The sequence below is a fragment of the Aythya ferina genome, assembly GCF_964211825.1.
Source record: "Aythya ferina genome assembly, chromosome: 5".
Lineage (NCBI taxonomy): Eukaryota > Metazoa > Chordata > Aves > Anseriformes > Anatidae > Aythya > Aythya ferina.
In genome coordinates, this window is record NC_140301.1 from 55,120,640 (window position 1) to 55,144,254 (window position 23,615).

General features: G+C 39.5%; 1 protein-coding gene across 5 annotated transcripts in view; it reads left to right on the forward strand.

Moving 5' to 3' along the window:
- Positions 1 to 211: 211 nt before the first annotated feature.
- The window catches only part of KLC1 (kinesin light chain 1), a gene marked incomplete at its 3' end in the record, with an annotated part of 50,057 nt that continues 26,653 nt past the window's right edge, over positions 212 to 23,615 (forward strand). For 2 of the 5 annotated variants that reach the window (XM_084521826.1, XM_084521827.1), the window contains exons 1-4: positions 214 to 539; positions 16,925 to 17,186; positions 20,033 to 20,263; positions 22,366 to 22,444. In XM_084521826.1, the coding sequence (XP_084377952.1) occupies positions 16,926 to 17,186; positions 20,033 to 20,263; positions 22,366 to 22,444 (571 nt within the window). In that variant the 5' untranslated portion in view covers positions 214 to 539; position 16,925. Of the gene's footprint in view, positions 540 to 16,924; positions 17,187 to 20,032; positions 20,264 to 22,365; positions 22,445 to 23,615 lie in introns of all 5 variants that reach the window. The other 3 variants (XM_084521824.1, XM_084521825.1, XM_084521828.1) reach the window with 3 other exon arrangements.

Genomic DNA, 23,615 nt, shown 5'->3' on the forward strand with positions numbered 1-23,615 from the left:
CCCTTCCCACTTCCCCTCCCCGCCGAGCGCCATGGCGGCGGGCACGGCGCTGAGGGGAGGGAGAAGAAGGGCGCGCGGGGCCCGCTGGGAGAGGGAGGGGAGCCGCCATGTTGGGCGGGTCTGTGGGCCGTGCCGAGCCGTGCCGAGCCGTACCGGTGGGCGGTGTGGGGCGGTGTGGGGCGGGGGCAGCACCAGCAGCCGGGGCGGCGGCTGCCAGCAGCTGTCAGCGCCCGCTCCTCAGGGGCCGGGGCCCCTCGCCGAGCGCACCGCGGCCGCCGCTGCCGGGCTTGTCAGCTCCTCACGGGAAGCAGCGAAGGCGCCGCGGCGCCCACCCTCTTCCTCACCCCTCCTCGCCCTACAGAACCCTTTTCCTTCCGCCCGCCCATCGCTGACATCCTTCCTCCGGTCGCCTCCTTTCCTTATTTCCCCCCCCCTTCCCCCCTTTCCCCCCTCTCCCCCCTCTCCCCTTCCCCGGGCTGCGCGGCCCCCGCCGCCCCTGCGAGCGCTGCGCACATCGCCCGAGCCTGCAGCACCGAGCGGTGAGCCGGGGGGGACGGGGATGGGGACAGGGACAGGGACAGGGGGGGCACCGGCCCCACACCGCTGCCTTCCCCTTCCTCTCGGCGCAAACAACAAAAGGACCCCCCGCCGCCCCGCTGACAGCCGGCCCCCGCCGCCTGGGGTGCCTCGGCTCGGGTGGTTGGGGTTTCTTTTAATTTATGAGGATGGGAGGTGGCTTTCCCCGTTGTTCCGTGTCCCCCTGCTGATCCGCTAGAGCCGAGGCATCCCCCCGGAGGCTCTGGCTTTGTCCCTTCCCCTTCCCTCCCTCAGCGCTGCGGTGCCGGCCCGGCGCCGCCCAGGGAGGGGGCCCGGGGGCTGAGGGGGATGGAGCGGGACTGAGGGGGTTTGGAAGGGTCTGAGGGGGGCTGAAGGGGTCTGAAGGAGCCTGAGGGGGGCCAAAGGGGTCTGAGGGGGACCAAAAGGGTCTGAAGGGGGCCAAAGGGGTCCGTCGGCCTCGCCCATCCGCCGCGGTCAGCCCGTGTCCGTGCGGCGCTTTTGTTTTTCCTTCGCCCGTGCTCGGGTTTGGCTGCTGGGGTTTGCTGCTCCTTCTGAAATGGTGGAAGGAGAGGCGGAGACAGCTTCCAGCTCGGGTTTTTTTTGTCAATAGGGACCGGATTTATGCCGTACAGGTCACCCACCCGCCGTGCTGCGCGCTGAGGTCTTAACACTAAGATCTCGGCCAGATTTGTGCGGTGCTAAAATGATGAAGAAAATCACGGATTAGGAACACGTTACCCTGGCAAAATGGCCCTAATCCCTACCTGACTTTACTGATAACTGCATCTTTTGGGCACAGATCAATTAGAAAGACACTTTCCGGTCTTTTTCATCCTGGCTTTGCGTTCCTAATGTTTGTAGGTAACAAGATGTCTGATTTGTAAAGCTGCATAGCAGTTGTCTGTGATCATAAAAAGGGACTTGCCTCCTTACTGAACGCTGTGTTATGAGCATACTGAAGCACATTTTAACAACCAAAGCAGCATCACCTAAATTAATGCTACTGACTAGCTTGTTGAAGGCTACTAAATCAATGAGGGTGCTTTTACTCTATTATTTTTTCCCCATTACTCATTTCCCTTGGCGCATATGACTTAAATGTAGCAGCGGTATTCAAGTACCAAACATGGAGTCAAAATACAAAATCAGAAAGTAAAAGCAGCCAGAAAAGAGCGAAAGTTTGTTCTTATACTTTGCTTTGAACAGCAAAATGGTGAGCAGTGTCACTCATAATATAAATTCTTTTGCAGCTGTGCATAAAAATATATTAAATGAGGGCTCTTAAAGTACCATTTTAGTGCTCTTACAGTTGGCAGAAGGTTTAGTAACATTTACTCTATGAAGTAATTATCTGTTTTACTTCCCCTTTTGTACTTGCACTTCACTTAAATAGGAAACTTATGTCCAAAGGATGTCCATTGGAAAGCTAAAAAGGAACCTTCGAGATTTGGACAGCTTAGCATTTTAATTTTAAAAAGAAATGTTTCAAACTGTTCTGGAAAATAGCTTTATTTTAATTGATTATGAATTCCAAAGCTTCAGCGAAACATGATAGAGGATATTATAACCCTAGGATTATAGATACAATTGAAAGTAACACATTCAGCATTTACTGGAAGCAGAGAGAAAACCGATCCAGATGGTGATTCTGAGCAGAAGACCTCATATTTTGTAAGTCACTTACAGATTTTTTTTTTTGTGAACACATGGTTTCAGAGAACCTTTTTGTGAAACTGTGACAAATATGGAAAACTAGTTGTTCCATTTAGATATGCTTTTTATATAATGCAGAACCATGTAGTAAAATGCAGAGCTTTTTAAGTTGTCAGTTCCTGAAAGACACACACACAACAATGCAGTATCACTTCTGCATCATGTTGCAGTTAAAGTTTGGCAACCTTTCTGTTTCCTGAAGGATGATGAAGGAACTGGACAATTCCATTAATGAGAAATTCCAACAGCAATTCAAGTCTAGATTCCATTCATTTTCTAATCAAAGAAAACATGCTATGATATCTAATTTCAAAAGGGAATAATGCTACTCCCAAAATGTCTCATGAAGTTGCATCAATTACTGTTCATTAAAATATTGTGACATGACAGCAGTGCCTTATGGAAACTAATTTTAAAAAAGGCTTTCTTCAGTGAAGGAAGAATCATGTTCAAAATCATAAAAGAAAAATTTGCAGGAGTCCAGAATACAATCTACTAAACATTTTGACCTACAGTAATGAAAACAATGCAGTACAGATGCATAAGGGATATAAAAGCAATTGCTGCTTGCTCTGTTTATGAAGAACTTACCAAGATGATGTCAGAAAACCCTCACTCGTGTGCTACCCTTAGGCAGTATACGTCTCTCTCTGTATATCTGTGTGTGTGTGTTTGTATCTATATGTGTACACACACATACCTACATGGCTGTCACTTAATTGGGAGCTTGGGGAAATACTGTAGCCTCTCATTCTGCTCTGAGTCCACTTAATGCAGCTTCTGTTTCTCTTGAGACATTGTGGTCTTGTGCTCTTTCATGTCTAATTCTGCTTGGCTTCTCTGGAAGACATATGAGTGGATTTATTCTGGTATTAACAGCATCTTTTCAGATGTGTATCATAATTATTTTAAAACTTAATTCAGTGTACGAATAGTTGTTAATAATATTATGAAAATAATATTTTCATAAGGGAACTGGAAAATGAGTGAGTTTGGGAACATTCATAAAGAAGCAAAATATACTTTTGTATTTAAAGTTGAAGAGTTTGGTAGCAGATGGTGGTGAGGAAATGCCTACTAGGACTATTTAAATAAACCTTTTGTGGTCTGTCTGCTTGCAGGTATAGTTCAGCATGACACATCTATCACAAAAATGGGATGTGGCCAATTCCTTCATCATTGCAACAGAAGTGGCTAGTCACAGGCTTTCCTCTTAATACAGCCTGGATAATACTATATTTCCAAGGCGTTTTTTCATTGATTTATAAAAACATACTAGGTACCTTGACCAAAGTTTAGAAAAACATTTATTTTAAATGTTAACTCTCATTTTCCTTAAAACAAAATCATTGAGAATATAACGTCTAACAGATACCACATAACAGTCAAATACATTGCTCATGTTAAAAAAAAAGCCTTTTTGACTTCAAAATACAGCTGGTTGTAATGGTTATATCCTGAGTCATGCTCAGCCTTGGGTATTTTTGAGGTACTAAAGCTTTCCCAATAATTTTCTGTAGTGAAACATTTTTCTGTGTAATAGCAGGCTGTAGAAATAAGTGTGCTTTCTTTGAAAAATTATTTATCAGTCACCAAAATCAATTAATGCCTGAGAAGAAAAAGATGCCCTCCTGCTAGCTTAGATTTGCTGAGATGCTTCTGTTGCTTGTACTTATGGAATTTGAATCAAGCACTTTGTTAGAGGGTAAGAGCCAAAATTATAGATCCTTTCAGTGATGTAGGAATTATTTCCACAGGGTTTTGTGTGAGGTTCTTTGACAGATGACACTGTGATTGTTTTGGAAAATGTTTTATTGTCCTAGACAGTTAGTATAATTAATAATGACAAGCCATAGCAGATAGGCAAGCATGAGAGCTGAGGATGTATGCTTCCAGTACCTGAAATATATTTCAGTGTGTGAACAAAGGACTTGTTCTCAGAGGGCAAACGCTAAAGCACAGTTAATACTAGTTTTCTTTATACAGTATAAACAATTAGCATATCTAATTTCTCATACTTGATAGTTTCTTCAGACTGAGTTAGCTAAGAAAACAGATGCAAGTAATAGTATCTGACTGTTGATATAATCACTGTTTGGTTCTCTGAATCCAGCTTATCTCCCTTGGGCTCTGCTGTTTAACTATTTTTAGTACAGTCAGAAAAACATTATTTACCCTAGAAGCAGTTTTGACCTGCAGGTGGAATTGAACTGAGTTTTTCAAATAATTATTATTGGTCATCTTTTTTTGTGTGTTCAAAATCATGTGATTGTGTGGTCTTCTACTCCAAATACGCTTTCCCCCCTGTTGTCTATATAAACATGCAGATTTTTTAACCTGGTTTCTCAATATCAGGTCTTGCCTACGGGTAAAAGTACTAAATTACTTTTTGCAGGTAGTCTTAAAACCGAGCAGTTTCCTACGTTGGTTCTTTGTAAATAATTGCCATAAAACCTATTAATTATATTAAGGTGGTGTTTTGGGGGTTACATCAGACCTGTAGGTGACTTTACTATATTCTAAAGTGAATATAGCGACAAATGTAACCCATCAGTCAGTAGTGCTATCTGCCTTATATATTGGTAGGGTTGGAGTGGTGGCTAACGACACCCTAATTACTATGGGATTGTAACCCTGCACTTGTATGTACCCAGAAAACCATGTAAAAAGTTAATGATGCACTAATTAACATTGATAAGGTCAAGAAATGTCTGATTTAAAGCTAACCTTTTTGGTAATAGTTAATATCTGCTTTTCTTACATTGTGTGTTTTATATATGTTCCAGGCAACAAAGCTGTATCTAAAAACATTTTTTTTAAATGACGATACTTAACTTTTTCAACATTATCAGATAACTGGCTGTCTATCGTAAATCTTAGTATTTATGGCTGATATACAACCACTGATTACATACCCATAAACTGTTTCTCACATCGTGTGCTGCTATCCTTTGTAGCAGTATATTGGTGTTCATATTGTGTAGCGTCCTAATGCTGTGCTTTGTCCTGCAACAGCAGCAGTTAAAAGTTAAGAGCACGCTGCAAGTGCTCTCAGTGTGTTGTTACTGGCATGTGCCATTCTGCTGTGGAGAGGGTGGTGGCTGTAAGCTTCCTACAGGACCGCAGTGGCTGCATTCCTGCCATATATCTGGAGTTTGCTCCTTTCCAGCTGACAGCAGTTGAATGATTTGCCAAGCACGTTGCGCAGATTTACGGGCTCGCAGGAGAGGAGGTGGGTTCAATGGTGGGGGTGGTTCTGCTGTTTTTGCTTCTGAACACAATATGGTGCTTAAGATTGAATGCTTTTATGGATGTTCCTTTAGCAAATAACGTAGGAAGGTCACAGTTGTGTCTTCCAGCTTGAGCAGCTTCCATTTCCGAGAGGCAGCTGTTCCCTCATCTTCACAAATGTGTTTTGCTGTACCCTCAGCTTTAACATTTCATTTGTTCATGTGGTTAAGCTGGATGTGTCCCTCCCAAGTCATACTGCGTTTGTGTCTTGAGACAGGAGGGATGGCTGAAGAAGCAGGATATTTTCCCCCCGCAGGTTGATGTAGATGGTGGCTGTGTGTAATTGGATTAATGCAAGTAACGGGACAGGGAACGAGAGGTCACAGGTTTGAGATTGGAAGGCAGCAACCTTGTAAATTGTTTCTGCTGACAAAATAGTAATATATAATCAGTGGCTAAGGTTATAGTTGCATGTTTGTTTAGTCTGGGTGCTGCTTTATGTAGTTCCACACTCCTGCCACTTGTTCCACACCCTCACTCTGTTAACACAGCTGTCTGTATGGCAGCGGGGTGACACAGATTTTGGCTGGGTTTCTGCTCCAGACTTTTTCTTTTTGTGTCTGCTTAAAATAAAAGTCCTCCTCTGATCTCATTTCTCTGTAAATCCTCTCATATCAGATAGTAGTGCACGGAAGATGTAGGAATGCAGTTGTTTATGATTTCTTTGGGTGTAGCCCAGTTGCATTCAGTATACTGCTGTATTGCAATACAGAGGGTGCAGGAGTCGTGCTGATGTTTATCAGTGTGCTAGCACACTCGACAGTGACCCAGAGGTCTTGCTGGAATGAATCCTCGGGACAATACATTCATTTTGAGGAGTGGTATACATTGAGAAGGCTCAGTGGGTGCAAACCTGATCCCTGTGCCTCCGTAAGGCAGAGTTCATTTAACAGACAGGCCGTGCTAAAAGCTGGTTGTGTTCTGCTCTGAGTGCTCTGGCACAGAGCTCTGGTCCTTGGTGGGTGTTCCCGGTGGCTTAAAACAAAGCCCAGAGAAGACAGAAAAGGTTTTGTTATCATACTGATCCTGTTTTAGCCAGATGTCCTCGTTTTCAAAAATTTGTTACCCATCTGCTATCTTCTGAGAAGGCAAGAGGCACCACAGGGTGACTTTGACTGGATGGCCCAGTAATTTGCTGATACTTAATTACATCTGCTCTCCATTGCTCAGAACAGAGGTAAGGACTGATTGATGATTCAATAACTCTGCTTTTAAGCCTTTCTTACTCAGTAACAGTTTCTCTCACAGTACTTTTAAGTTGAAACTATATGCTATATGTCGTTTTTAGAGTCCATTTAGATTTTGCTGTTAGAACACAATTTATAACTTAAAAAAAACCCTGAGTGCTGAGTCTGCAGAATGAAGGTAAAGATGCACGGCATATTTTCAAAAGCAGCAGTCAGTGGGATTTGAGTTACACTGCCTGCGTGTAGTTTGTGTGTCCGCTGATTCTGTTTCTTGATCCCCACCCAGTTGTTGTGCTAACAAATGGCCTGGAAATATGCTGGCTGATTTTTTTTATTTTTTTTTTTTCCTCTCTGCTGGTCTGGCTGCACATGGAACAATACTCAAAAATATGTGATCTGTTGCTCTTAGTGGCACAGTTGTTTTAGGAAGTGACTGTTCTGCCATCCGCAGTACTGAGGGATGCTTTCAAATCATATTTATCCAAACAAGACCATTTAAAATACAATACTCAAAGTGTTACTTTTAATGTCTGTTGTGTCTGTTTTCAATTTAATGTGTTGTTCTTTGCCAGTGCACAAGAGGAGCAGTCTGGTGCAGCAGGACGATGGCAACTGTTAAGCGAGTGTTGTAGATGCAGCCAATATTTCCAGAGTCCCCAAGGAGTCCCAGTGCCCCAGCAATCACTAAGATAAATTATGAGAGAGGGCTGGAGCTGAGGCTAAAACTGTGCTTCGATCCTCGGGTGTGAGAGCACAGAGTGCCAGGGCGACTTTGTCACGTGCTGGGCTTAGGGCCTGTTGTGCTGCTCTGTGCTTCCAGCCCCAATTGACTTCAAGACCATCTGAGTAAGCACTGCAGATTACAGAGCACTTAAAAGGGACATGATTCACAACCTTCTAGCAAAATCAGCTCTCTGCTATGCTGGGTGGGATACACAGTGAGTGATACAAAGTTGTTTTGCTGGAGGATTGCATCATTTGCTACACTTCCTGTGAGGTGAAATTTGCAAGGTGTAATATGTCAGTCTGGTAACTGGCGATTGCCGTTGAAAGCATCAATTTTGGTGGAATATTTAATGGTATAGAAGGATTTTTTTTCTTAATATTGTGGACAACATCTGAACAATTTTATTGTGTGCCTCCTCCTGTAGTTACTTTGGAAGAATGAGGTTAGTTGGTTTGGGGATTTTATTCTCTTCCTTAAATGAAAGGATAAAGGGGAAGGTGATTTACCCTAAAGGTTGAAGGGGAGACTCTTTGCATAGTTTCTGCATCTTAATGTAGGCTATTAGGTAACTTGAAAATCAGATTTAAGGATTTGTTAAATCTAAAGGCTGGCCCAAGTTGAAGCAATGTTAGTGGATGGGGCTTTTATGTCTGCAGAAGGAGTTGCTGGTTTTCTCAGTTTTGATACAGATAACCCTTCCCTTCAACATCCATGAGCCTGCAAGAGCAACATAATCTGTACTTTCAGTAAATTGGCCCTTTATGGGAAGAACTGCTGGCGGTGATGTGAGGCAGAATGTGGCCTTCTCTGCCTTCCCTGCATGCGTTTTAGTGTTATTAAAGTTCATAGAAATGCCATAAAAAATAAATTTGGTAAAGATTATAGGTCTGATGTTAGTAAGTGGAAGCTGATGTGGTTTTTAATGTATTGTGGAAGTCTGATTTGATGGGAACACTCTCCTACTTTTACCTAAGTGCCATCTAGAGTTTAGATAACATAAATAGATGATTACTTGAATTAGTCGGGAAAGTAGTTCATGTCTCAGAAATAAAAATGCAAAATGAAAGAACTAGAGTCAAGCTCAAAAAATGGTTTGTCTACACTATTGACAACTTAAAATTGCAAAACGTATATAATTAAAACCACTTTGCAGTTACTAGACCTCTCTATTCCAGTCCCAAAGAGATTCTCTCAACCAGCTAGAATCAGTCTACAAAAAACATCAAGACTCAGGATTCATTGAAGACACGGCTGCACAAGCTGATAAGCCCCTCAAGAGCTAAGCGCTATTCCCACACAGAAATAAATATAGACGGTTGGAATAGTGAGGGTAAAAAATAAGGGATTTGATAGCGATGATGGATTTGTAACTCAAATCATCTTGACAGCATTTCTTTAAAAATACAGTCAAAATTTCCTTTCGGTCTGCCTTAAGCAGGTAATTTATGAAGCATGTCTTTGTAATAACAGCATACTAAACCACAATACACATTTTTTGAATAATTATCCTTGATTTTTTTTTCTTTGATTCTTGTGACAAGCATTTTTAATTTTTATAAGCTAAGTATAAATATGATGACTTTTAAAATCATTCTGCCTCCTGATGCATTTAAGAATGCTTACTCTGTCTTTATGTAACTACTCAATATAGTCACAGATCATTTTGCTAAAATGCACCTTAATCTCCAGTGTGCACAGCGAGGTGGGCTTTATGGCCATAAGCACAAGGTAAATCCTGTGGCCGGTGTCGTAGGGAACAGGACAAATGCTCTGCTTTTCTTGAGGTCTACTTGTGGCTGCTTGAAAGTGCTTATTAGTGCTCACAAGAAGCTAGGGAGTACTGGCTTTGGAGAAAAGCCCCAGACGCCGTTTGGTGTTGACGCAGCAGTCATGCACAAAAGCAGCGACTCCCTTGCTCCGGGGGGTAGGAGGCTGAGATTTGCGGTCGCCCATCTTCAGAAGCTACGTGGGCACAACTGCAATTAACAAATTGCCATTAGAGCTCATTGCCCAAGACTACCAAGCAGTGGAAGAAGTTTGTGCTCCATTTTATTATTTCGGAAAAGATTGGGGTTTCCATCTTACTGGGGGTCTATGGATGTTAAAGAAGTACGCTGTTCCAGATGGAGAGAAAGGAAGGTGTGTACTGCCAACCTGTGAGAGATGATATTAACCTCAGTTAACAGAGTTAGGAAGCATGCATCTTCTTGAAAGGACAGCTTTTGGCATAGTTCCTCTGAACACCTGACTGGGTCTGCTAAACACACAGAGCATGCACCTGTCAGATTGCTCATGCACTTGCTTCAGCATTGACAAAGAGAAATCTCTGATGTGCTGACAAGTGGCTAGAAAAGTCTTATTTCCACCTAGCTTCATGAGATGTTAGGACTTGGGAATGTATACAGAGACTAAATTTTTCATGCTCATGATGTGTGTGGGCTGGTTGCAGCATCCAAGGAGATGCCACTTCTCAGAGAGAGAATAATCCGCTGTGATCCACTGTAATTTTAGGATATGTCACTATTCTGGTTTTTAATCACTGTCAATTTTTAGTACTTTAGAATGGTAAAATGTACTGGGGGAGCTGTGCTTGGAGGATGCTTGCATTTGATGCCATTCCTACTTGTACACAAATAATGGGGGTAGGAATAGCAATGCGTAGCAGAGTGGCTGTATCACAGGGGATCTCTGTCTGCTGCAGTAAGGGAGCAGGAGGAGCAAGATGGGATTTGGCCACGGGCTGCAGCGTTATGGAATTACAGGCGCGGCTGAACCTAAGAGGAAATAATTGCATTGGTGGCTCATCAGCTAGGGGGATGCAGTGCAAATCTTCATAGCTTGTGCTCTTTCAGAGCTGACAGCATCACCGTTGCTGGGAGTTCTGTTTTGCTATTGTATCTTCTATTAGCAAATATAACTTGTGACCCTGCTTTTCTCCTTTAATTGTTTTTAATCTTGCAAAGAATCCAAAGGTTTCTCCCATAAAGTATGATCTTTTTAGCAAGCTATGTGGTTGAAAGATTCCAAAATTTATCAAAGCAAATGCACAGTGACTGTGTTCTTGGGTTAAACTGGTACGTAGTTCTCTTCACTTAAACATAGTTTCATGCCGTGGATAGGCTTAATGATGGCTGGTGGGTTTTGAAGGGCATGATGCAGGTGTAGAACACGTGGCTGTGCAGCCTCATCCCAGCAATGTGGACAGCAGGCTGCACCCAGCAGCGTTAACAAAAAGCAACAGACGTGCTAGTCTGGCCGAAATCCCTGCAGTATTTGGGTCTTCTGGTGTTTTATGCTTCCTGGGCTTACCTTCAGAAGCACTGAGCCATTGCACAGTGTGAGTGTGCGTCTGGTTTGCTTACCAACAAATATGTCTTGCAGTGTTAAGGTTGGAGGTCAAATTATGAAGTTAATTCTGAGCTTTTTTAGGGTGCATGCCCTTGACATCAAAGAAGTACAAGAGTCCTTTTTATAGTATTTACCTTGCATACCTTCCTCTTAACCAGGTGGCACGGCAGCCTTCTGCGTTCAGGGTTACCTCTGGCAGAAGGAGCGCAATAAAGGGGGTCATTTTTGTTAGTTTGCTTTTTTTCTATTTAATTTGGATGCTTACTAGAAGGAACTTGATAGATTAAAAAAAAAGTGAGTCCAAGGGGTTAATTCTTTTTTTAGACATGTCCTGTTCTAAAGGCCTTCATACAGCTTAAGGTTGGTTACTTGTCCATCTTGTCTGCTTCTGGTCAGCAGTTTTATGGACTCCAGTACATGCTATAATTGCTCTCACCAAGTTATTTTTAAGGTAGGTTGTGTATGCATGTGCTAAATTGCAAAGACACTTTCTGAGCTCGCCTTTTTGGAACCCCGAGGCAGTACCGAAGTGCAGCAGGACTCTGTTTGCAGAACTGGGCCAGCGAGGGTACCTTGGGTCTGACCTCCAGCAGAGCACTGCTTCCAGACAGTTCAAGATTTTCTGCTCTCTAGAGGCTCATACACGTACTCAAATATAGTATTATGATGAGACTCATATATAGCACTGGCAGTTCGTCCACAGTCCTGCATGTGTCAAACACAGAGGAAAAACTATGCTGTTTCTTCAGTGGCATCAGAGATGCGTGTATCAGAATAAAATGCCTGACTGTAAAAGGTCATTGTAATTAAAAGGAGGGCAAGTCAAAGGAAAAGAGAGGGTGTACACTTCTTTGGGTGTGGGAATATGGCCTGTGGTAGTAGGAAATAGGCTCATGGAGAGAAAGTAACATCTTAGATTGAAAGAATCATTCTTGTATGTGTGTGTGTATATATATATATATATATGATATATATTTATATATATCATATATATATATTTTAGACTTGGACATATGTGACTGTAAGCTGTAACAGCAGTATGTTCAAACTGGCTGTTCCTTACCCAAGTCCTTTTACAAACGCCTTTGAGTGTCTGAAAGACATCCCCGGGTGATTCATCCCTGCCATTTCTGATGGGCGTGTGCCCTCAGCTGCCTTGTTAGGAGGAGGTGCAGTTCATGTAGTGGTTGACATAGTACTCCTCTTCCATGGCAGGCATTGTTTTGTGTTTGATGATGATCTTTTTGTGCTTGGAAAGCTTGTGATCTTGTTGGAATTGTTTGAGAAGCAGTCTCCCACCCTTGCAGATGAGCAGTAAAGCAGGTAGCAGCATTTCAAGATGGAGAGCTCCGCGATGCAGTGAGATGTGCGTCTGGGCTGAGCTGGGAATTAAGGCCTTGTAGATGGCAACTAACACAGAATGAAACCAGCATGTACAGCGTATGGAGCCTCGCTATGTAATTAAGGAGACACTAAGTGAAATTAGGGTTAAAAGTCCTCCAATACACCAATTATTATTACCAAACAGTGAACTGGTAGGTACATCTTAGAAACACAGAAAGGTCAAACTAATACCTGCTGTATCCATGGAGTTTTCCAGCTCATGGAGATGATGGGGCAAGTAGGCATGGCTTGGAGGTCCTGTAGCTTTTGCTGGTAGGGAAATTATTTACTTTTATCCTGTATGCAGATACCTTATTCTGTGTCAGTTGTCCTGTCTATATTTTCAGAGGAAAAATTTCAGGGAGAATTTGATTTGTTGCCGGACTTGACAGATTTTTTTTTTTTCCTTTTGTATTTTCAAGCAGTGATGGTCAGAATCTAGATGCATTTTAAAATGTTTCTACCAAGCTTTTAGTACTTGAAATGTGACCTATTAAATCATGAAAATATCAATACAGAGAGAAGAAACTTTTAGAGATATATAATAAGGAAATAAAGTTTTAACAAAGACTTAGAGCTGCTTTATTGTTGTTTTTAGGCAAGGAAAAAAATGTCATGGGTTTCTTAGTAAAGAGAAGTGTTCTGCCTTGATAAGTTCTTGTATGCAGAGGAGGATTTGTATGGTTGTGTGTATTCTCATTCGAGAAATCAGAAATGATGTTGTATTCTTTTATCTAAGTAAAATTTCACCTTAAACGTGAACCTTTTTATCCTTTGAGGGAATTTGCAGGGAAGTGACGCTTTTTAAAGTAGGTGAGTACAGAAAATTATTTGTGTTTACGAGATCCTTAAATAAGAGTTTGAGAAGTTCACTAGATACATGTGTGTCTGTAGGAGAACTTGGGCACAAATTGTAGTGTCAGCAGTACCAGTGTTATTGTTTTAAAAGTTTTATGGCTAAAAAAAATACTTAAACTGATTAAGGATACAGCCCGTAAGTAGTTTGTATATGATGGGATTATCCCAGCAGCTACATGACAGTGGCCTTGTCTCTCCTTTGTTCCTGCTTCCTCTGGTTTAGATTTTTAGTATTCCCAATCTATTTCTTTGAATGAAGTTACAAAAGTGATTGGTGTGAAATTCTGCAAAAACCTCTTTAGTAGGTGTAACTGTGCAGCTTTTTATAACTGGCCAAGTTCGCTATTTTTGTGTTAGATGCAAACTGCTTCCTTTTTAAAGGTGTTTGAAAAGTGGTAAGCGACTTAGTACACAAAATGGTCTGGTGGTAAATAAACAGGATGCTAACACTCAAGATCTATGCAGGCACGTATTTAATCTGATACATAAATTGACTAAGCCAGCAGGCTAGTCTGTAACTCTGACATTGCATTTTTTCCCTTGATCCATGGTTTTGTTTTCCAGCTTTAAACCTTTGTGCATCTTGAATTTTTTTTTTTTTTTTTTTGGTCAGTTGTAAATTGAATTACAAGATTAGTATTTGAACCTAGAACCCCTGCTCTGTAACAGGTAAAATTTGGACTGCAAGCTGATGTCAGGATAAAATGGAAAAGGGCTTAAGAAACCTTTGTGTGCTGTTTTGTGCATTTGTTTTATTTTTTTTGTTTGTTTTCCTTTCTGTGGGGGAACATAAAGATTTTTTCGGGGGAGGAAAAAAAAGGCAATAGAAGTGTACAGTAGGTTTTATCTTGTTTCACTTGGATGTGTGCATGTCTACTTTTGCATACAAGCTTTTTTTTGCTGCGTGTATGGGATTTAGGGGCTCAGGCCATGCCAAACTAATTACATGATTATGTTGTCAAATACAGTCATGCTTGATGAATAGGTTTGCCCTTTTAAAATGGATTTTTTTTTTAAATCATAGAAATAGCACCATACCTCCATGTTACTCTTAAAAGATACTAAATATTTATTAATCTTACTCTTACAAAGAATCTGATAGCATAATAAATTGTATATTTGATATCTTCCCTTTTTCTCACTTGTTCAGTTATATACGTTATTGATGTGGAGAACATTATCCAAACTTCTGTAGTGTTTTGTTCAGAGATACTTAAACATCCTGCAAAACCTACATAGAAAGATTTATTCCTTTCCTTATGCGATCAGTTCTACACATCTTTTTTGTCTCCATTGGGTATAAAATAAATTCTTAAACCTGCTTTTCCTTTCTTCAAAGGTTTCTGTGCTGGCTTCGCCTTCCTGAACTGCGCCTTCTGTGTATGCAGCCAGAGCTACGTGCCAAATTCTAGCTAGGATCTGACAGCCCTTTTTCCCTGTAGTAACAAATTGGTGTCCATTTCACACCTAAGATGTGGTGGTGCACACAGATTATTTTCTTGTTCTGGATTTCTGCTGTTGGATAGGTTCTCCCCAGGCTACGTGATTCATTTTTGCGTGAAGGGAGGAGTGTTAGAACACCTGATGTAGTTTTTGGCATTGCTTTCTTGGGTTTGTATATCCTCTTTGTAACAGTGCATGGCTGATCATTTATCTGCATTCATTTAACTTCTGCTTTGGTGGTTAAAATGTGCAATTTTTATTAACAGCCTCTATGTACACCTTACACGTGCCCACACACCTGCCTTCCATCTTTGATGTCACAGAATGACTACAAAGCACTGAAGCACGCAGAGGAATTGCTGTCCCGGCTCACATCAGACAGAAGCAAATTAACACTTGCTTATTTTGGAAAACTTAAATGTTGTAGAAAAACTCTAGGTATTTACAAATGACGCTTCTCAGAGCTTCTCAAGTACAAAATGAAAGTCCCTGTTCAAAAGATGTCCTTTGCTCTTTTATTTCTGTATGATCAAAGGTTCAGTTCTTTGCATTCAGGGCAGAAGCTGTTAATTGAAAGCATGGCAGCATGCTGGATGGTAATTAGGGCTCAGCTATAGGTTAATTTAGCGTAACGCACAACAATTTCTTACACGATTGTGCTTGTTGCGTTTATTTACAGACTTGGTTTGCATTAAACTGCAATCCATTTACACACAATTTTAGATAGTATGTGTTTTTTAAATGGTATTTAAACATTCTAGGTAGTATTTCTCATATTTTGAATGGGAATTGTGTAATAATTGTTCTGCTCATCATGTTTTGGTGAGCTGGTTTCTTACACCAGGCTAGAGTAGATGTTTGATACAGATGTATATGTTATGCATCTGTTTGTGAATATGAAGTTCTTGTACTAAATTGTGATCAAACCTAATCCACTGCTTCCCCAAGTTATCTGTGTTTTCAGACAATAGATTGTAACAAAATAAACTAGTGTAGCATATGGCTCTTTTGTGACAAATGGGAATGATTTTTTTTACAAATCACATTGCAGGAAGTCGTAACAGAGATTTGTGTGTATGTAAAGAGAATGAACAACCTCTTTTACACTATACAGTAGAATACAAGCACATCCTTCAGCTGTAGCCATGAAGGCGTGTGTGTATGTATTGCTTGTTTCTAAAACACTCTTATTCAAGATTTAAGTGATTATAAATTTTGGGGGTGCTTTCTTCTTAAGTTATACTCACTGATGTTAATGCAATTTAGCAAATTCACTTTAAACATTAATTTATCAAAACTTCCCCAAGTGTCTTTGTACAGATGTGAAAAGGTTTTTGAAAAATCATTGCTACTTCATTCTAATTTATACTTCTGGTACACTTGAAGCTATTTATATCTTAAGTATAAAGGAACAATTCCTGAATTCTTTTTTTCATTATAGAACATTTTTCTGGTGATACAGAAACAGAATCAAGTGATTTCTGTCTTCTGGTCGTATTGCAGCATTGTTATACTTGGTTGTCACTTCAGCAGCAGGACATATAATGGTAGAAATACCAGAGTTTCTATAGTTTGCACTTGGTTGAGGCATTTACAAACATCCAGAAATTTGATAGCCTTAATAAAGCGTGCAACGTGCTGACTAAATAGCACAGTGAAACATTTATCACAAGGATTGTGTTATACAAATCATTTTTTCTAGCACGTAACAGCTGTTGTAGCCTACTCAAAACAGTTGTGTCTAGGCCTGTAGACAATTGAATATCTATATCACATTCTACAGGAACAACAATGGATGTAAAGTAATCTTAGGGGGAAGTTGTTGTTTTCAAAATACATAAAGATACTAGCTTTTGTACCCCCCTGGAAAAGGATCAAGATGGTGTTTTCTTGCTCCTGGAAAAGGACAAAGTTTGATTGATCAACCTTTTTAGAAGGTTGGATGGTATTTCTTCAAATTCTAGTTTGTGAATAGCTGTAAAGATAATTATAGATCAGTGGCTTCAGTTGTATGTATTATAAAATATGTTTTATACACCAGCTACTGCACAAACCAGAATCCTAGAAAAGCAGCATGATTGTTCAGGCCTTATTGGAAAGTCTTTTGCCATGTTTGTTTGTTTATTTTCATCTGTTTGCCTTATGAATTAGTGTTGATATTAACTCTGGAAATAGAAACTGGAAATCTTGAAGTGCTGTTCAAAGCCAGGATGTAAAACATTGTGAAAGCTCTGCAAAAATATCATTACATTATGAGTATGTATTTAAAACAATTATGTTTTAATGACTTCTTAAAGAAAAGCTTTATTCACTTGTAGAGAATGGCTTGGCTGGGTTTTGTTTGTTTGTTTTTGTTGTTGCTTTTTTTTTTTTTTTTTTGTACCCTGTGGTTAACTAGTATGCTCTTCTTCTTCAGAATGTATGAAAACATGTCCACAATGGTGTATCTAAAGGAAGAGAAGTTGGAGAAGCTTACTCAAGATGAAATCATTGCCAAAACTAAGCAAGTGATTAATGGACTAGAGGCACTGAAGAATGAACACAATTCAATTTTACAGAGCTTACTTGAAACACTGAAATGTTTGAAGAAAGATGATGAAACTAATCTGGTTGAAGAGAAATCAAACATGATTCGAAAGTCACTGGAGATGCTGGAACTTGGCCTTAGTGAAGCACAGGTAAAGCTGAAGTGAAAATAAAGCATTTCAGAGTTTGTCTGAATTTTTAGTATGAAGAAATTAATGAAAGATCGTTATTTGTTCTCTAATTGGAATTTAAAATAAACAGATCAGTTCTGGCAAATGTACATTTGCTTTACTGAATATCAGCAGCATGTTGAGACGTGTGAGTTGTTATTGTATGTTAAGGAAAAAGACTGCTCTAATTATTAGAGGCTGTTTTACTGTGGTGCAGAACTAATTACACATTCAGTATCAAAGCACTAAATCCCGTAACTGAGGTTCCTTTGACTTCAACTTCAGTGGGATAGTTGCTATTTTCTGTTTAGACTTTTCGATGGCATTGGTCAGGTAATGAGCTGCTCAAACAAGAACTAAGCAATGGCATTTGAACTCTGAGCAATTGTTTAGGGAGATTGCACACTAATAATATAAAACAGATTTTGCTCAGGGTTAGGAGACCCAGCCTTTGAGTTCTTCTATGATCTTAAATCCGTGTTCTTGTTGCCTTAATTCTGAGATTCTTTTATGATGCTCATGATGCTCCTTGGCCTTAAGAATCTAGAATGTTTATTGAATGCTTTGTGAAACCAAAATTGAATTTAAACACATTTTAAAGGTTAAGGGTTTAGTATAGAACCTGAACAACTTTCATTTATGCTTAAAAGAAAGGGTTCAGAACTAACTTCTGTGGACTATCTTAGTGAAGGAAGGTATCATCTGCAGAAGAGATTTGAGAAAATGTTTAGTCAGAATGTGGGGACTTTGTTGGCATTCCAACTTCAGGAATTTCATGGTTTTTTGATCCAGTACCAAATATATGGGATGCAACACACTCATCAAGATAAAATGGCAAATGAGTTGAAGGTGCTGATGGGATAACTTTATATTAATAGGCTTTGTATTGGGCTGTCATTGTGCTCAGTCTTCTTAACTGGATTGTTCTTGTTTGGTGCTATGGAAGTTGTGTGTTGGGTAATGGTGAGTGGAGGTCTGAGAAAAAGACAAATGTATGTTGCTACACGTGGGAATGTAGAAACCCTGGACTTGGTACAGTCTGCTAGGCCTTACTATTTGCATGCTTTGATGCCATGTATTGGAAGAAAATGCTAAAAGATACACAGCATAAAACTGTAATAGCTGAGTTACCTTTAATGGGTGTTAGTAGAAGATTTGTGACTGCATGAGTTACCTTTGTCTTCTAACTTCGGCATGGTACTGGGACTCTGAAAAGGTAGGTTTTTAGACTCTGTCAGTCTCTGTAGCCTCAGTTGCTAATATTGCCTTGTTTGCTCTAGCTGGTGTTTTGTGAGCTGCAGCTGAGGAGCCAACAAGTCCACATTTATTGCCTTTGTTAGGAAAGTAACTGTATTTTACGCTGCTACTGATCAGGCCTGATAAGCCCGGTCCTCCTGTGCTCTTTGGGTTTTAACAAAGTAGTATTTTGTCACTTGCTTAATTTAAATTAAGATATGGGAGTATTTTATGGGTGTTTGAGTGACATATAGATATGATGAAGTACATGTTAACTTCCATCGAGATGAAACTGCTTTTGCTGAAGAAGTAATCAGAGTTTTCTTTCATGTAGAATCCTTTGCAACCTTACTCTCTGGGGTTACTTTGCTGTTGTAGTTTATAAAAAGTTGTTTGAGTACGTTGACTGTATTATTGCAACTTCCCTAAGTAAGATTTTTGATGTTGCAAATGAAACTGTTTGAACAGGCAAATTAATTTAAATTATTTTGAATATGTAAATAGGCAGGTGCTGAAGTCCAGAAGTTTGGACTGGTTTTAGGAAAATTATCCGTGGTGTTTCATCTCACATGAATTCTCTAGAAACTACTTCTTCCTTATTATGATGTTTCCTGGAAACCAGAAAATTTTGGTTAAAAACATGATCTGTTTCAGATGAAATACTTAGCTCAAAAACACATCAAAGTTACTTTGTTTTAAAGAACCATGAAATTGAGAAGATGAGTTTCACACCCTGAAGTTACTAGTATTTCATCTAAAAGTTGATTTTTATTATCACCACTGGCCATTTTTTACAAAGTGTTTTTATAGATGTGTCAGTGGTAGATTAAACAGTGAAGGCAGAGTGTCTTCTTTGTGTAGCATTTGGCTTTCACTTAATGTGCTCATTTTTCATTTGACATCATTTAGCAAAAAGTATATATATCCAAATAGACTGCTTTTATGACCATTCTGGTTTTGTCCTATTTATGTGACTGTTCAAACACACTGGAAGCACACTCAAGCTTGTGATACATGTGTATATAGGTAAAGTACTTATATAATCGTGTGTTCATGTGCACATTTAGATCTAATTAGTATAACTGTCACTTTGAAGTATTATCTTTATGCAGAGTTCATCCTTATGAAGTCCAAACATAAATATGAACCCTTCTCTATTTGGAATCTGTCAAATTAGCAGTACTCTGGTTTAGTTCTTACAGGGAAGGTGATCCTTCAGGCTAAAAGCATTACTGCTCCATTTTGTGTTAATGAAATGGAAATTTCCATTTCAGTAATCTGAATCCTAGTTCAAATTTTTCATAATGTTTTGAGATTACATGTAATCTTGGAGAGATTCTAAAGCAGTTTGAATTCTAACAGCATCATGAAAAACGGTAATCAGCGAAGACTACTTGTGGGTTAATTCTGGTTGAACAAATGGTTTATAAAAATAATAGAGAAAAAGCAAGTATCAGATACATATTAAGGTGGAATCCAAATGTTTACCACATTTCACAGATGATGCAGGTTTTAAGTGATAAAGGCTTGTGTGTTAAATACAGGACTGCATTCTGGAGGAAGTATGTCATGAGATACCTTCTGCTTTTCAGGTAATGATGGCCTTGTCAAATCACTTAAATGCAGTGGAATCAGAGAAGCAGAAACTGCGTGCTCAGGTTCGCCGGCTGTGCCAGGAAAATCAGTGGCTACGGGATGAACTAGCCAATACGCAACAGAAACTACAGAAAAGCGAGCAATCTGTGGCCCAACTGGAGGAAGAAAAGAAACATCTAGAATTCATGAATCAATTAAAAAAATATGACGATGATATTTCACCATCAGTAAGTAGCTGTACAGTAAAAAGCAGCACACATTTATGTTTGTTTTGTAATCTGCCTAGTTACAGAGAAATGGCATATACGAGCTCCTTATTTGTTGCTCACGTAAGCATGTTGTTAAAATGCTTGCCTTGCACCAGTGTCACATAGCTTAGATTCTTAGAGTTCAGTTCTTATCTTAAGAAAGTATATGCTTTACTGCCTGTAGATAATAAAATACATATGATGATGAAAAATCATTAATACTTATTTAGCATCATATTAGCATAAAAAATATGAAGAACTGACCTTGAGACCAAAAACTTCCTTCTATACTCTAAACAGTTAAAATAAGTGAAGAGTGCAAACTACTGCAGATTGTGGGAATGTGGGGAATTTGCTTATCTTGACTGCAGGGTTTTATTTATTTTATTTTTTTGGTCAAGTGAAAGTAGCGTGTAGTCTCTGTAGCCTCAATATAGGCTATACACAAGGATAGGATATCATTAAATCCACTTTCTGGATCTTCTGCCAGACATTGTGGTCATCTGCATGTTTTCAGTCATGTTTAGCTAACCTGTTGTTACATATTCTTAGGTTAGGATAGAAGATGGTTACAATTTTAATTTACGTAAGTAACTTAATACTTAAAAAGATATATAACTTACTTGCTGTTCATGCTGTCCTTTTATTTAGCTTTCTTATTTTAGGTAGTATTGTAGAGAAAGATCTCATTTCGTGTTCAGATGTACTCAGCCATGTCTTGGAAAGGACAATTTTTCATAACCAACTATCTTAGGAATATAATGGGTGAAAGCGTATGCATTTTGGTCTTGCTTAACCAATTGCTTGACCAAATTCTTTTCATGTACCATGAGCTGTTTTTGTCAGATGCATGCAGAACTTCTCAGTGGTATTTCACGAGTTGGTATTAGTAGTTGAATACTGCCAGTGAAGTCTGTTAGGTAGTCTTTCTTTAAGGAGAAGAAAACAGTTCAGAGGAGGAAGCGCTGGGATTTCGGTATGCTACAAGTTGAACTATAATCTGTAGATGATGTAAATAGCACCATTATTTGAAATTGCACATAGGGATGAAGTAAGCAAAGCATCATTATAGTTTCACTAACCATGTGGACAGTCTCTGTTAACCTTTTGCCAACTGTGTATACTCACAATAAGCTTGGAATCTGCACACTTGAAGTAAGATCTCAGGTGGGAAGTTCAGTCTCATCAATCTGCTATTTTGCAGAGCACCCAACTTTGCCACCATTGAGCTTGAATGCCAAAAACAGCAAATCCCCTTTTCTCATCCACGGAAAAAGATGCTGGATAGTGAGCCAGAAAAAAGGAATGTGCTCTTGGATTTTCTACTTACTGAGATAAATATTTGAAGTTCTCAGAAATGTTAATATTATGTAGGTTCCATATATAGGAAACAGGATGAGGGGATGATCTGCTTCTTTGTTTTATGTGATTGTGGAAGTCTGAATGATCTTTGGATGCTTAAAATCAATATACGCTGATAGATCTTGTAGAAGTTAGTATGGTTCCAGGAGTTGAATATTGGAGATGAACTTCCTTCCAAGTGCTTTTTTTTTTTTTTTTTCTTTTTGAACTTTACAGATCACAATTGCAAAATCCTGTTATTTGTGCAGAAATTGAGTCCTCAGAAATTGATGTGACAGAATTAAAGTTGCTGGTGCAAATTTATTCTCCTTCAGGAGATGAATCTCTTTTTTTCTCTCCCTTGCTCATCTCTAACTGCATATATGACTTCAAAGTACAGTGGACAATTGTGTATTTAGTAGTGTTCACTCTTCCATGGGTACTTTCTGTAGGTATGATGTCTTCGTAAGAGTAACAAATGTGTTCTTGTGTGCTTAAATTAAGACTGAAATCTAGGAGACCTGATTTCTATTCCTGTCTCTCCTGAAGGTGTCCCATATTGTTTCAGGACAGAGTGTGTAAATACATTTGAACATAATTAAACTTCTACAAGCAATGTTATTCTCGACAATTCCAAAGGTCTGGAACTGGAGAGTTCCTTTAACAATGCAGGTTAAATAGACTTGTCCTTTTATGCATTAGGTTTAATAGTGTAACATTTTTATTATTTTTTTCTATAGGAGGATAAAGATACAGATTCCACCAAAGAGCCTTTGGATGACTTATTTCCCAATGATGAAGATGACCAAGGTCAAGGAAGTAAGTGCATTTCAAATTACAATGTCAATGTATCTCTTCAGTGCCAAAGCTAAAGATGCTAATCTGAAAAACAAATCCATGCTTAGGGGCTTTTGGAATAGAGTGGAGTGTTGAATGCCTCTTGCCCTGCTAGAATAAGGAAACAGGAAAGCCAGAAAGCTGATTGTGATGATCGATATGTGTAGGGCCTAGGTTTTTAATCAGTTTACTAGCTCTGTTGCAAAATTCTTGGAGCTGACTTCAGCACCAAATTGGTCATAGAGTCTTTGTGGGTCTCAGAGTGGCAGAGTGACTGAGGCGTGTTCTGAAAGAGTGAAGCTTTCTGATGGTCTGCCCAGATGGTAAATTCTGTTAATGATCTTTTAAATTATCCGATTTAACATTTTAGGGCAGGTTACAGCATGAAGTCTTTCTCAGGCAATCTTCTGCTAAGATTGTCTTCCTTAATTTATTACCCATTCTAGAAATGTTGTCTTCAGGTCAGAAGGACTGATCAAAGTGGGTGGAGTGAAGTTTGATTTAGAGGGTGAAGGAAGATGTTGATAGATAAGCTTTGCTTAATGAAATATTTTGCCTCTCTTATGGTAGTAAAGCTGGTATTATATAAAGTATTGATATTGTAGCGTATGTGCAGTGTGCTGGTGGTGTATGATTGTATGATTCTCAGTAGATAAATGACAGGAAAAAATATCTGACTCACCCCACCTTGGTAATCAGAGTTCTGAATTTCCAGTATGGACTCATACTCAAGGTGCGCTGCATGCTTGATAGCATGGTAGTGAACACCAGCAATGGAAGGAGGATTTGAAGAGAGTAGAAGAGGTTAGTGTTGAGCATGAGCACCATCCTGAGTTCATCCTGCCTTATCTAGAATTTTATACTAGGAAAGTTGTGTGGCAAAACTGTTTCTATACCTGCATAGTCCATCTGTCATTTTACTGTTTTGCTTTACCGAAGAAGAGGGTGACATTTCAGTAGTTTGCTTGACCTCCAGGAAAAAATAATCAAATGCTTCAGTAGGCAGTAATTGTGGGTGTAGGCTTAGAGTTGTATGATTCCACTGAAGTAAAAAGACTCTCATTTGCTGTGAGTGTTTTTCCTTTAATAAAAAAGAGAGAAGAAAAGCTCATGGCTGGAACCCTTGTCCTGTGTGTTGCCTAGAATTTAATGA